The 13,611-nt window shown below is 43.5% G+C and overlaps 1 protein-coding gene across 1 annotated transcript in view; it reads left to right on the top strand.

Moving 5' to 3' along the window:
• The window catches only part of ALDH16A1 (aldehyde dehydrogenase 16 family member A1), a 161,628-nt gene that overhangs the window by 65,059 nt on the left and 82,958 nt on the right, over positions 1–13,611 (top strand). Inside the window, exon 13 of the mRNA XM_068241163.1 lies at positions 10,324–10,491. Coding sequence (XP_068097264.1) covers positions 10,324–10,491 — 168 coding nt within the window. The remainder of the gene's footprint in view (positions 1–10,323; positions 10,492–13,611) is intronic.

The following is a 13,611-nucleotide window of genomic DNA, read 5'->3' as shown; positions in this document are numbered from 1 at the left end:
TCGTGGCAAGACGATCTGCTGATCGTCAGTATCTTTGGTTTTTCGGTCCGCTGTCTGTAGTGTACCTTGTGTCTGGCCCCGCTGTGCGCGGATTGGCCAGAAGCAGTGAATATGTATAAGTGTTAATGAGCGGGGGCGGATCCACTCGAGCGAGCGGCTGGGCACATACAGCTTTACCAACCACTGGATAGCGATGGAATGATGGCAGCGGTAGCCGCCCCCCCCCCCCCCCCCCCTGCCCTAAAGTGCAAACAGCATGTTTTGAAAAAAAAATCGGGAAAAAAATCGAAATTGCAATTTCCGAGAGAAAAATCGCAATTTTGATTTTTCCCTAAAATTGTGCAGCCCTACAATCTGGCAGCACTATTGTGTATCAGAACTAGGTGGTACAAGTCCATTTTTGGAAGGCCAGTGTAGAGAGCATTGCAGTAGTCCAGTTGGGATGTGATGAAGGCATGACTTAAGGTTGGTAGATCTTCTGGGGGGATGAGGTGCTTGATTTTTGCGATGTTCTTCAGGTGAAAATAAGATGATCTCACCACAGCAGAGATGTGAGTTCTGAAGTTTAAATCCCCCTCAATTATAACTCCCAGGCTACGCACATGATCAGAGCTGCGTAGATCCGTACCTCCTAATCCCAGTGGTGAAGACTGCAAGTGAAGTTGTTTTGTTGTCATGCACTGCCCTCCGATCAGAAGGACTTCAGTTTTGTCTGCATTAAAGGTCCGTACACACGCCGGACTGGAGGCAACGACGGGTCCGTCGTCACCTCCCGCTGGGTGGGCGTTCCAACGACAGTCCGGCGTGTGTACGCACTGTCGGCGGACTGAAACGGCTGCTTCTGAGCGATCCGCCCACCCAGCGGAAGGTGACGACGGACGCGTCGTTGCCTCCAGTCCGGTGTGTGTACGGACCTTTAGTTTCAGCCAGTTGTCACTCTCATTAACACCTGATAAGAGTGTTGACAAGCACCAGACTGGAGATCATTCTGTCCTGCTGATTGAGTTACACACACAATACGTTTTTCCCGTTCGATTCTCTGCTCGATTCTCTTATTTTCCACTCCTTTTTTTTATCTTTATTCCATTCGCTTCTATGAGAAATCGAGCGGTAAAACGATCGAGAGGAATATCGGACATGATGGAATTTATCAATCGACCGAATCTATCTAATGAAAAAAAGTAACGTGTGTTCTCAGCATAATGCCTGGTACACACTATGAGAGTTTCTGGCACATTTACTGTCAGATCGATTATTTCCAACATGTCTGATCTGATTTCCGATCGATTTCCGATAAAAGTGAACGGAAATCAATTGGAAAATGACCGTAAATCAGATCGGACATGTTGAAAATAATCGATCTGGCAGTAAATGTGCCAGAAACTCCCATAGTGTGTACCAGGCATTAGAATGGCAAACTGGATGCTTTAAAGTAAACCTGAGGCGATAGGCATATGGAGGCTGCCATATTTATTTCCTCATAAGCAATACCAGTTGCCTGGCTGTCCTGATGATCCTCTGCCTCTAATAATTTTAGCCCTAGACCCTAAACAAGCATATGCAGATCAGGTGTTTCTGACATTTCTTTTCTTGTATTAGAGGCAGAGGATCAGCAGGGCAGCCAGGCAACTAGTGTTGCTCAAAAGGAAATAAATATGGCAGCCTCCATGTACTTCTTGTTTCAGGTTCCCATTTAACAGTACGGTGATGCTTGAAATCATTGTTCTTCCTCTGTTAACTATTGTTACCTGCAAGGAAACGCGCTCAGACATTGCAATGCATAAAAAGGGCTTCAGGGCTCGTTTCCACTAGAGCGAATCTGCATGCATTTCCTGCATGCAGATTCGCTCAAACAATACTAGTGGATGGTGCCGTTTCCACTTGTCAGGAATTTTGTGCGGCTCGCTCTGCAGAAAAAATCTGCACAGCAGAGCCGTCAGAATTCGCACGCCGCACACCCGCACACGAATCGTCGGTCATGTAACTAAATAGGAAAACCGCAAGCACTTGAGTCTTGCGGTTTTCCCGGCGTTTCCGCGCGCAATTTCGTTAAAAAACCCATGTCAATGCTTGCTGGCATTGAAATGGTTAAAATCGCGTTGTTAAAATCGCGAACGATTCCGCGTGAAAATCCGCATGAAAATGTCAACGAATCCGCAACCGTATGCGGATTCGTTGACGCGTTTTCCGCGAGCAAATCGCGCCGCACAAGTGGAAACATACCCTCAGAGGCAAAAATATTGCTGCTACTAAGATTGCACCTAAATCAACCACTTTTCAAAATAACCACTTTGAATCCCTTGCTACGCTTATCTACTCCCCACAAAACTTCATCTGAAGCTCAGGGGAGTAGATAGGCGTACTTGTGGTAAACAGTGTGCTGTATGCCCAATAAGCTATCTGATTATGTATATAGGGTATCATTTTAACCGTGACAAGTGAGAGAATAGATTTTGTGTTGTTTGAGAACTGAGGGCTAAGTCATGTGATTTTTTTTTTACCGGAAAACTGAATGAAAAGCAATAAAACTGTTATTTTCATGTACTCTATACCCCTAAATGAAAAAAAAAAAAGTGACAGCATTGAAAAGAGAATACATAGTTACCCTAGGGACTTAGCTTTCAAAATATGTATGCCATGAGAGTGTATTACTGTTAATCCTGAAGATAAGGGCAAGGGCTAGAGTACAATGAGAAAACAAAAAACACAAACCAGAAACTAATATATTATCGCCATACATTGTACTAGGAACATTATTTAAATGTTGAGATAACCAGGACAAATTAGCAAATAGAATGTGTGTGTTTTACCTATGGTAACATTGTTTATTTGAAAACTATAGTGGATGGAAATGGAGAAATAGTGTATTTTTTCTTTTTTTTTCTAATTTTTCCCTTTAAAATGCCCAGATAATAACATAATTACTAAAAGCAAATATCACCCTCACAAAGCATAATTTGTGGCAAAAAAAAACAAGATATAGATCATTTACATTTGATGAGTAGCAATAAAGTTATTGGTGAATGAATGGGAGGAGCGCTGAAATGTGAAAATTGCTCTTTGCTTTGCTTTTAAGCAAAAAACCCTGTGGTGCTGAAGTGGATTATCAAGAGCATAACTAAACAATAGGGCCCTCTGCAAAAATGATTGCATGGGCCCCTTTGCTCCCCAAACCCCATGAGAATAACGTGATTGGCAACCAGCGAATGACAACAGAGAGTGTTATGCCACAAAGTGGGAAAAATGACAGACGCTTCCGCTACTTGCTTCTCTGCATGGTGGGATGAGGTGGCAGGGACCTTTTTGCTAATTGGCTGCACTTGGGGTTGGGAAGAGGAAGGAGGAGGGGTCCCCAAATCCTCCAGGCTCCCCTGCGATGGCAAGGGTCGCAGGGGTGATTGCTACCCCCATGATCAAGAGCTTGGTCCATTATCCCCCCCCCCCCCCTTACTCACCTGACCTGACCCCTTCAGACTATTACCTGTTCCCAAACTTTAAGAAACACCTGTAGTTGAACAGTCTAGTACAGCCTTTCTCAACCTTTTTACCCTGGAGGAACCTTGCACATCATTTTTGGATCTCGAGGAACCCCTTCATGTATTTTGCAGGAGGCATGGGGCCTTATGCAATTCACTTTTTCTTAGTTTTCTCCTAGGAGATAATTTTTCATCTTCAATTTAAAATAACTTTTCAGCACTTTTCAACTAAAAAAGTACCAGAAAGTCAGTGAAAAAGTACTATCAAAATTATTTTGAGTATTTTCTTGCTTTCTGGTGGCTCAAAAGACACACACACACACACACACACACACACACACACACACACACACACACACACACACACACACACACACACACACACACACACACACACACACACACACACACACACACACACACACACACACACACACACACACACACACACACACACACACACACACACACACACACACACACACACACACACACACACACACACTTTTTCATGCACATGCAACTTTTTCTTTTTCACTTTGTTTTTTACTTCCTGCCCCGCTGTCCACTGTAACGCACTGAGTTATTTATGACTTGGTGGAAAGCACTGGCCTATGTGGTAGCTGTACAGGTGGGTGTCCTGCACGGAGCTGCGGCTTGTGGCTCAGACACCTTTGGTTACTCATTTTGGAGAAACTGACTTTATTCCTCCTCAAACCCACAAATTATTTCTCAGTGTTAACCTCTATACCAGTGCAGCATTGCTTTCCTAAACTGTTGCTTTTACAGTTATACAGAAAAATTACAGTGCTTGCATTGCACAAATTAAAGCACATGAAACATAAAATGTCCTCAATAAAGAAATAAGTTGACTTACCCATGTAAGGTCATATTTTTATATTCATTTTTTCCTCTTTGATTGCCAATAATCTGTTGCCTGTCTACCCTATTCCTGTCGACGTACTTGACCAATAGTCAATACTGTGTGGTATTAGATACCATAGAACATGAAAATAAGCTGTGAAGAAAAAAAAAATAAAAAGAAGGGGGTGGTACCCAATAATTAAAGGTTAGGAAACTTTTGTTAAAAATAAATGGTATTATACGGATACAAAAACATTTTTGTTATGTACAGTATTGATATTAAAATTACCGAACCAGCTCAGCGTGCAGTTACCTAATTTCTGAACTATGCTTAATGGCAGCCAGGGCAGCTCCTGTGCAGCCACACTAAATGACAACTTCCTGCAGAACACCTGTAAGCAAGAAGAGATGGACAGGAAAGGGCAGCAGGTAACCTGGTTGCTGCAACCACTTCAGTATAGATCAGGGGTGTCAAGCTCCAATACAAAAAGGGCCGAAATTGTACACTGGGACGTACTAGCGGGCCAACCTCAATGTCTACTGACCACCTTCCTCTCTTATAAAGTTCCCTGGCGTCTAATGACCCCCTCTCCAAAACCTATACAGTTACCTGATGTCTAGAGGCCCCAGCCCTTGCTTATACAGTTTCCTGGTATTTAATGCTTTTCCTCCTACCTCCCTCATATGGCTTCCCTGGTGTTCTAGTGCTTCATCTCCAATATAGCTTACCTGGTGGTCTAGAGTGGGCCAAACATAGTGCAAAGTGGGGAAACCACTTGAGGGCCAAATGTAATGGCTGAGGGCCAGAATTGGCCTGCGGGCCGGAGTTTGACATGTATGGTATAGATGGAGGTAATTAACTTGTAGTCCCCGGGTAACAAGCATGACTTGTAGGACCCCCATTATGCCTCCCTGTGTACCACCACTGTCCCCCTCTGTGACCCCTACAGCCACATCTGACCCCCTCCCCCCCTGTGCTGCCATTGTCTCCCTTGTGCCAAGAGGGTCCCCCCTCTAAGTTTGCTCACTGTCAAAATTGTTGCACACCTCTCTGACAAGCTCTCTCTGCACTCGGTCTTCTCCTACAGTACAGGAGTGACATCATCACAATGGGTGTGCCGTTCTTGTCAGCAGGTTGTGTGTACCTTGGGATGTATGTAACCCGGGTACAACCTGTAATATTTTCTACACAAATGTGGACTTAAAGGAACTTTTATAGTGTTTACTATATTGTGGGAGGGGACTGATAAAGGCCTTAGTTTTTGTTACTGAAATCCAGCTGGATTCATGGCCAGGTAACAGCTCCACCTATGGATCTTCTGTTTTGGAAGTGGGTCACTGTGCCTTTACATTCCTGCTGCTGTTTAATGCCAGTGTATAAACAAGCCCTGCGAGATCTGGAAATACTTATTATTTCTAATGACAAAAAAGGACCACTGTGGTGAAAATGTTAAAATTTAAAATACATGTAAACACATACAAATAAGTAGCATGTTTCTGCCAAAGTAAAATTAGCCATAAATTAATTTTCTCCTATGTTGCTGTCACTTACAGTAGGTAGAATAAATCTGACAGAAACGACAGGTTTTGGGCTAGTCCATCTCTCCATAGGGGATTCTCAGCATGGCCTTTATTCTTTATAAAGACACTCCCTGAAAAGATTTATAAAAAGATGCTGGCCAGCTTCTGTGCTCGCTGCACACTTTTTTTGGCAGTTGGACTGAGCAACTGCCATTCACCAAATCCTTTTGAAAATAAAGAAAATACAGAGAATCCCCCAAAGGGCGATGGGCTAGTCCAAAACCTGTCAGTTCTGTCATATGTCTACTACTTACTGTAAGTGATAGCAACATTGGAGAAAAGTAATTTATTGCTAATTTTACTCTGGAAGAAACGTAGGGGGAAAAAGTGGGGGGAAAAAAGTCCCTGCATCTTATAGTCCAAATTCAGGGAGTTCCTGACTTGTAAACGCCTGCCAATACCAACCTCCCGCAATGTTGGGGAATCCCTGTACTCTGCCCATGCAGAGGAGGACACAGGTGGACAAAGGGAGGACACAAAGGGGCATAGAGGAGGACAAAAGGGGGGCGCAAAAAAGGGCATAGAGGAGGACACAAGGGGGGCACAAAGGAGCATAGAGCAGGACACACACAGAGGACAGAGGCGGACACATGGGGACAGAGGAGGACACGGAGACACAAGAGGTACAAGAGGGCATAATTTACAAGATGCTCCTTCACCAATAGTGCCAGGTTTTGTATATATTTTTTCCTTGGTGTTTGTCCTCTGAACCATCATGCGTCTTATGTTCAGGAACCTCTTATAGTCCCAAAAATACGGTATATTAAATTTTAAGATTTCCGTGACAACGGTCCTTTAACCACTTGCCGACCGCCAACTACCAATTGGCGGCGGCAAAGTGGCATCCCAAGGACCGCGCAATGCCGATTGACAGCTGCACCTGGGGGACTAATTAGGCGGGGATCGCGCGAAGTGATGCGCGTGCATCCGCGGGCATTAGGCTCCGCCCACCCGCGATGTCAACCCAAAAATTTCTCCCACCCAGCATGGGTATGTGTAAAAAATATACCCCAAAACACATTATACTACTTCTCCTGAGTACGGCGATACCACATGTGTGACACTTTTTTGCAGCCTAGGTGCGCTAAGGGGCCCAACGTCCTATGAGTACCTTTATCATTTTACAGGTCATTTTGAGGCATTTGGTTTCTAGACTACTCCTCACGGTTTAGGGCCCCTAAAATGCCAGGGCAGTATAGGAACCCCACAAGTGACCCTATCTTAGAAAGAAGACACCCCCAAGGTGTTCTGTTAGGTGTATGGTGAGTTCATAGATGTCCTATAAGCACCTTTAGGCTTTACAGGGGTGCTTACAATTCAGCACCCCCCAAATTGCCAGGACAGTAAACACCCCACAAATAACCCCACTTTGGAAAGTAGACACCCCAAAGTATTCAGAGAGGGGCATGGTGAATCCGTGGCAGATTTCATTTTTTTTTTTTTTTTTGTCACAAGTTAGCAGAAATGGAAACTTTTTTTTTAGTTTTTTTTAGTTTTTTTTTTTTTTTTGTCAAAGTGTCGTTTTCCGCTAACTTGTGACAAAAAGTAAAATCTTCTATAAACTCACCATGCCTCTTAGTGAATACATTGGGATGTCTTCTTTCCAAAATGGGGTCATTTGGGGGGTATTTATACTATCCTGGAATTCTAGCACCTCATGAAACCCGACAGGTTTTCAGAAAAGTCAGAGATGCTTCAAAATGGGAAAATTCACTTTTGGCACCATAGTTTGTAAACGCTATAACTTTTACCCAAACCAATAAATATACACTTATTGGATTTTTTTTAAAGACATGTAGCACAATAAATGTGGACAAAAATTGATATAGACATTTTACTTTATTTGAAAAATGTCAGCACAGAAAGTTAAAAAAAACAACACATTTTTTTGTCAAAATTCATGTCTTTTTTTATGAATATAATAAAAACAAAAAATCACAGCAGCAATTAAATAGCAGCAAGAGCAAGCTGTATTAGTTACAAGAAAAGGAGGTAAAATTCATTTAGGTGGTAGGTTGTATGACTAGGCAATAAACCGTTGAAGCTGCAGTGGTCTGAATGGGAAAAAGTGTCTGGTCCTTAACTATTTGACATTCCTGGACGTGAAACTCACGTCCAGGAAGCCATGTGCGCTCCTGCGCGTCCACGCGGCCGATCGCGCGCGTGCACGCGCGCTCCCGGCCGGCGGTTTGTTAGCCAGTGAATCAGTGAATCGGGCAACGGTGCCCGATCACTGATTCCTCTCCCCCGCAGAAAAAGCGACAGCTTCTCTCGGAAGCTACGCTTTTTCTGCTTCCTATGTCGCTCTAAGCGTACGTGGTACGCTTAGAGTGACGTCACAGTAAACAACTCATGGCTGCCATCTTGTGGCCAAAAAGTAAACTACATCTAAATGTTAAATAAAAATAAAAATACACATATATTTCCAAAAAATAATACAATTTCAATCCCACCCTCCCAAAAATGCCCACATAAAATGTTTAATTAAAAAAAACAAAAAAACATTACAATAATAAAAAAAAAAACACAAATATTTACCTAAGGGTCTAAACTTTTTAAATATTTATGTAAAGATGAAATATTTCATTTTTTTTTTTTTTTTATTATAAGCTTGTAAATAGTGATGAATGCAAAACGGAAAAAATGCACTTTTATTTCCAAATAAAATATTGTCGCCATACATTGTGATAGGGACATAATTTAAATGGTGTAATAACCGGGACAAATGGGCATATACAATACGTGGGTTTTAATTATGGAGGCATGTATTATTTTAAAACTATAATTGCCGAAAAGTGAGAAATAATGATTTGTTTCCGTTTTTTTCTTATTCTTCCTTTTAAAATGCATTTACAGTAAAGTGGCTCTTAGTAAAATGTACCCCCCAAAGAAAGCCTAATTGGTGGCGGAAAAAACAAGATATAGATCAGTTCATTGTGATAAGTAGTAATAAAGTTATAGGCTAATGAATGGGAGGTGAACATTGTTCGGATGCATGAAGCGAAAAACGACTGAATGCGAACTGGTTAAAGAGAATCTGTATTGTTAAAATCACACAAAAGTAAACATACCAGTGCGTTAGGGGACATCTCCTATTACCCTCTATCACAATTTCGCCGCTCCCCGCCGCATTAAAAGTGGTTAAAAACAGTTTTAAAAAGTTTGTTTATAAACAAACAAAATGGACACCAAAACAGGAAGTAGGTTGATGTACAGTATGTCCACACATAGAAAATACATCCATACACAAGCAGGCTGTATACAGCCTTCCTTTTGAATCTCAAGAGATCATTTGTGTGTTTCTTTCCCCCTGCATCTCTCATGCACTGAAGTTTCAGGCTGCTCTTTTCTTCCTGCAAACAGCTTTGCCCTTGTCTGTAATTCCTCAGTATGTGAAAGCCCAGCCAGCTCAGAGGACGATTTATCCAGCTTGTAAAAGATAAGAGAGAAGCTGCTCTAATCTAAATAACACACAGGCAGTGTGCATATAGGGGCCTGGAAGGGGGAGTTCATAGCAGAACCACAACACTGAAGAACTTGGCAGCCTTCCAGACACAGGCTGACAAGTCTGACAAGAGAGAGATAAATTGATTTATTACAGACTGTGATAGTACAAAGTGCTGCAGTAAGCCAGAACACATTAGAATAGCTTTTGGAACTTGTAGGATGATAAAAAACAGGATGCAATTTTTGTTACGGAGTCTCTTTAAGGGGTTTTAAGACTGCAGTCCTTAAAGAGACACTGAAGCGAAAAAAAAATTATGATATTATGATTTGTATGTGTAGTACAGCTAAGAAATAAAATATTAAGATCAGATACATCAGTCTAATTGTTTCCAATACAGGAAGAGTTGAGAAACTCCAGTTGTTATCTCTATGCAAATAAGCCATTAAGCTCTCCGACTAAGTTAGTCGTGGAGAGGGCTGTTATCTGACTTTTATTATCTCAACTGTAAGTAAACTGTTTACTTTTTCTCTGCTAGAGGAGAGGTCATTACTTCACAGACTGCTCTGAAAGACTCATTTTGAATGCTAGTGTTGTGTAATCTGCACATATTATAGAATGATGCAATGTTAGAAAAAACACTATATACCTGAAAATAAAAGTATGAGAATATTTTCTTTGCTGCTAATCTTCTAGTAATTATTCATAGTACACAACCAATTCACTATATCATATTTTTTTTCGCTTCAGTGTCTCTTTAAGTGGTTAAAGAAAACGTGAAATTTCAACTAGCAATGTAAACCAAATTGGTATGGATAAAGATTGAAATCCATAGCAGGGTCCTGTAGGCAGCATTGTGGGTTTCACCATTTCACCCAGTGTGAACAAGCTCTCACTAAAGAGCACCCTTGCTTTGAATGTTTGCTGGTTAATCTTCGTCTTTCCGTTTCCTTCTAGTGTTGACAGAACCTACAAGCTGTATTATGGCGGGGCCCAGAAGCGTCCTGATGGCATGTACTCTCGTCCCATCTATGGCTCTGATGGTATCGTGGTAGCTTATGTGGCGGATGGCAACAGAAAAGATGTGCGCAATGCAGTAGAGGCGGCCCACAAGGCAGCTCCTGGGTAAGCCTGTCGCTTTGTATTCATTTATTTGTTGCGATGCCTTTCAGTGAGCCCTCTCATATTAAGGGAGGAAACAGTGTATACTGTATATCCCACATGACTTTCTGGCTGGCCCCTTAGCTGGCTGTATCTTGTCAATTGTGCACTCCAGGGAACTCAGTTTATTTTGCTTCGTTGCTTGATAATGGGCTTACTGGAGCACAAAAAGACTGGTTGACTAGGATTGTGAGCAAAAAGCAAACCTGAAACAAATAAAACTTAAAGAAAACCTGAACTGAAAATTAAAAGTCAAAATAAGCATACACAAGTCATACTTCCCTTCCATGTAGTCTACTCCTCAGTGTCTTTCTCCTCTCCCGCTTCCTGTTTGTTTACTGTGATCAAGGGAATTTTCCGTCCTCCATTTTGAAAATGGCTATTACCCATAACCGCTTTCTGGTCAGCACACAGTTAAACTGTAATATCACCCACTTGAGCCATAGGGAAACATGGACATTACCTGGTACATCAGTTAGTTTTCCTCTCAGCGATAACTGACAGCAACTGATATTTTACTGACAGCAACTGATATATTTCAGATCTGACAAAATATTGTCAGAACTGGAAGGGATTATTGTCAGAAGAAAATGGTTAGCTTCTGAGAGGAACTGATGGCAAGGTGACTATGCAATGTTCATTTGAAGTTACCTCATGTGTTTATTTTAAATATTTTTACTCAGTACAGGTTCTCTTTAAGATATAATGAATTCTATGTGTAGTACGGATAATACAAAGAACATTAGCATCAGTAGCATTTTATTTTCAGTTATATAGCTTTTTTTATATAACATTGCATCATCCTCTAATATTGTCAGTTTACAAACCACACTTTGTACTTAAGACTATAAAGCAGAGCAGAGCTAATGACCCTTCAAACTTTCCTGCAGTAAATCCTTATCGCTTGCTGTCTCTCATGGTTTCTTGGCTGTTTAAGTGCTTCAGAAAACAGGGCGGTTTTCGAGCCAAGTTAGGTTGAAGAGCTCAGAGAAGCTCTTTTGCATAGATAAGTGAAGTTTCTTAAAGCAGATCCGAGATGAAAAACTAACTATAACAAGTAACTTGTCTATATATCTTATCTAAAGTTTAGATAGTTTACACAGCATACAGTGGAGGAAATAATTATTTGACCCCTCACTGATTTTGTAAGTTTGTCCAATGACAAAGAAATGAAAAGTCTCAGAACAGTATCATTTCAATGGTAGGTTTATTTTAACAGTGGCAGATAGCACATCAAAAGGAAAATCAAAAAAATAACCTTAACCACTTAACGACCGCCCCCAGCCGATGGGCGGCGGCAAAGTCCGGGCCCAAACGACCGCAATACGCCCATCGGCGGGGGCGGCTGCGGGAGTGGCTATGCGGCGATCGCGTCATTCGTGACGCGATCAGCCGCCGGGGACTGGCTCCGCCCACCGCTCGTAGTAACCCGCCGGCCGTTCGGCAGCGCCGGCGGGTTACTAGCACCCGGATCGCCGCTGAAACAATGTATAATAGGCTTTGTAATGTATACAAAGCCTATTATACTGGCTGCCTCCTGCCCTGGTGGTCCCAGTGTCCGAGGGACCACCAGGGCAGGCTGCAGCCACCCTAGTCTGCACCCAAGCACACTGATTTCCCCCCCCCTGCCCCCTGATCGCCCACAGCACCCCTCAGACCCCCCCCTGCCCACCCCCCAGACCACTGTTTGCACCCAGTCACCCCCCTAATCACCCATCAATCACTCCCTGTCACTATCTGTCAACGCTATTTTTTTTTTATCCCCCCCCCCCCTGCCCACTGCCCCCTCCTGATCACCCCCCACCCCTCAGATTCTCCCCAGACCCCCCCCCCCCCAGACCCCCCCCCCCCCCCCCCCCCGTGTACTGTATGCATCTATCCCCCCTGATCACCTGTCAATCACCCGTCAATCACCCGTCAATCACCCCCTGTCACTGCCACCCATCAATCAGCCCCTAACCTGCCCCTTGCGGGCAATCTGATCACCCCCCCACACCAATAGATTGCCCGCAGATCCGACATCAGATCACCTCCCAAATCCATTGTTTACATCTATTCTCTCCTCTAAACACCCACTAATTACCCATCAATCACCCATCAATCACCCCCTATCACCACCTGTCACTGTTACCCATCAGATTAGACCCTAATCTACCCCTTGCGGGCACCCAATCACCCGCCCACACGCTCAGATTGCCCTCAGACCCCCCCTTATCAATTCGCCAGTGCAATATTTACATCTGTTATTCCCTGTAACAACCCACTGATCACCTGTCAATCACCTATCAATCACCCCCTGTCACTGCCACCCATCAATCACCCCCTGTCACTGCCACCCATCAATCAGCCCCTAACCTGCCCCTTGCGGGCAATCTGATCACCCACCCACACCAATAGATCGCCCGCAGATCCGACATCAGATCACCTCCCAAGTGCAGTGTTTACCTCTCTTCTCTCCTCTAAACACCCACTAATTACCCATCAATCACCCCCTATCACCACCTGTCACTGTTACCCATCAGATTAGACCCTAATCTGCCCCTTGCGGGCACCCAATCACCCGCCCACACGCTCAGATTGCCCTCAGACCCCCCTTATCAATTTGCCAGTGCAATATTTACATCTGTTATTACCTGTAATAACCCACTTATCACCTGTCAATCACCTATCAATCACCCCCTGTCACTGCCACCCATCAATCACCCCCTGTCACTGCCACCCATCAATCACCCCCTGTCACTGCCACCCATCAATCAGCCCCTAACCTGCCCCTTGCGGGCAATCTGATCACCCACCCACACCAATAGATCGCCCGCAGATCCGACATCAGATCACCTCCCAAGTGCAGTGTTTACATCTCTTCTCTCCTCTTAACACCCACTAATTACCCATCAATCACCCCCTATCACCACCTGTCACGGTTACCCATCAGATTAGACCCTAATCTGCCCCTTGCGGGCACCCAATCACCTGCCCACACCTCAGAACGTCCTCAGACCCCAGCCCTGATCACCTCGCTAGTGCATTGCTTGCATCTATTTCCCCCCTCTAATCACACCTTGAGACACCCATCAATCACCTCCT

This window comes from Hyperolius riggenbachi, chromosome 6, assembly GCF_040937935.1.
Source record: "Hyperolius riggenbachi isolate aHypRig1 chromosome 6, aHypRig1.pri, whole genome shotgun sequence".
Lineage (NCBI taxonomy): Eukaryota > Metazoa > Chordata > Amphibia > Anura > Hyperoliidae > Hyperolius > Hyperolius riggenbachi.
This window is presented reverse-complemented; position numbering and strand designations above follow the sequence as displayed.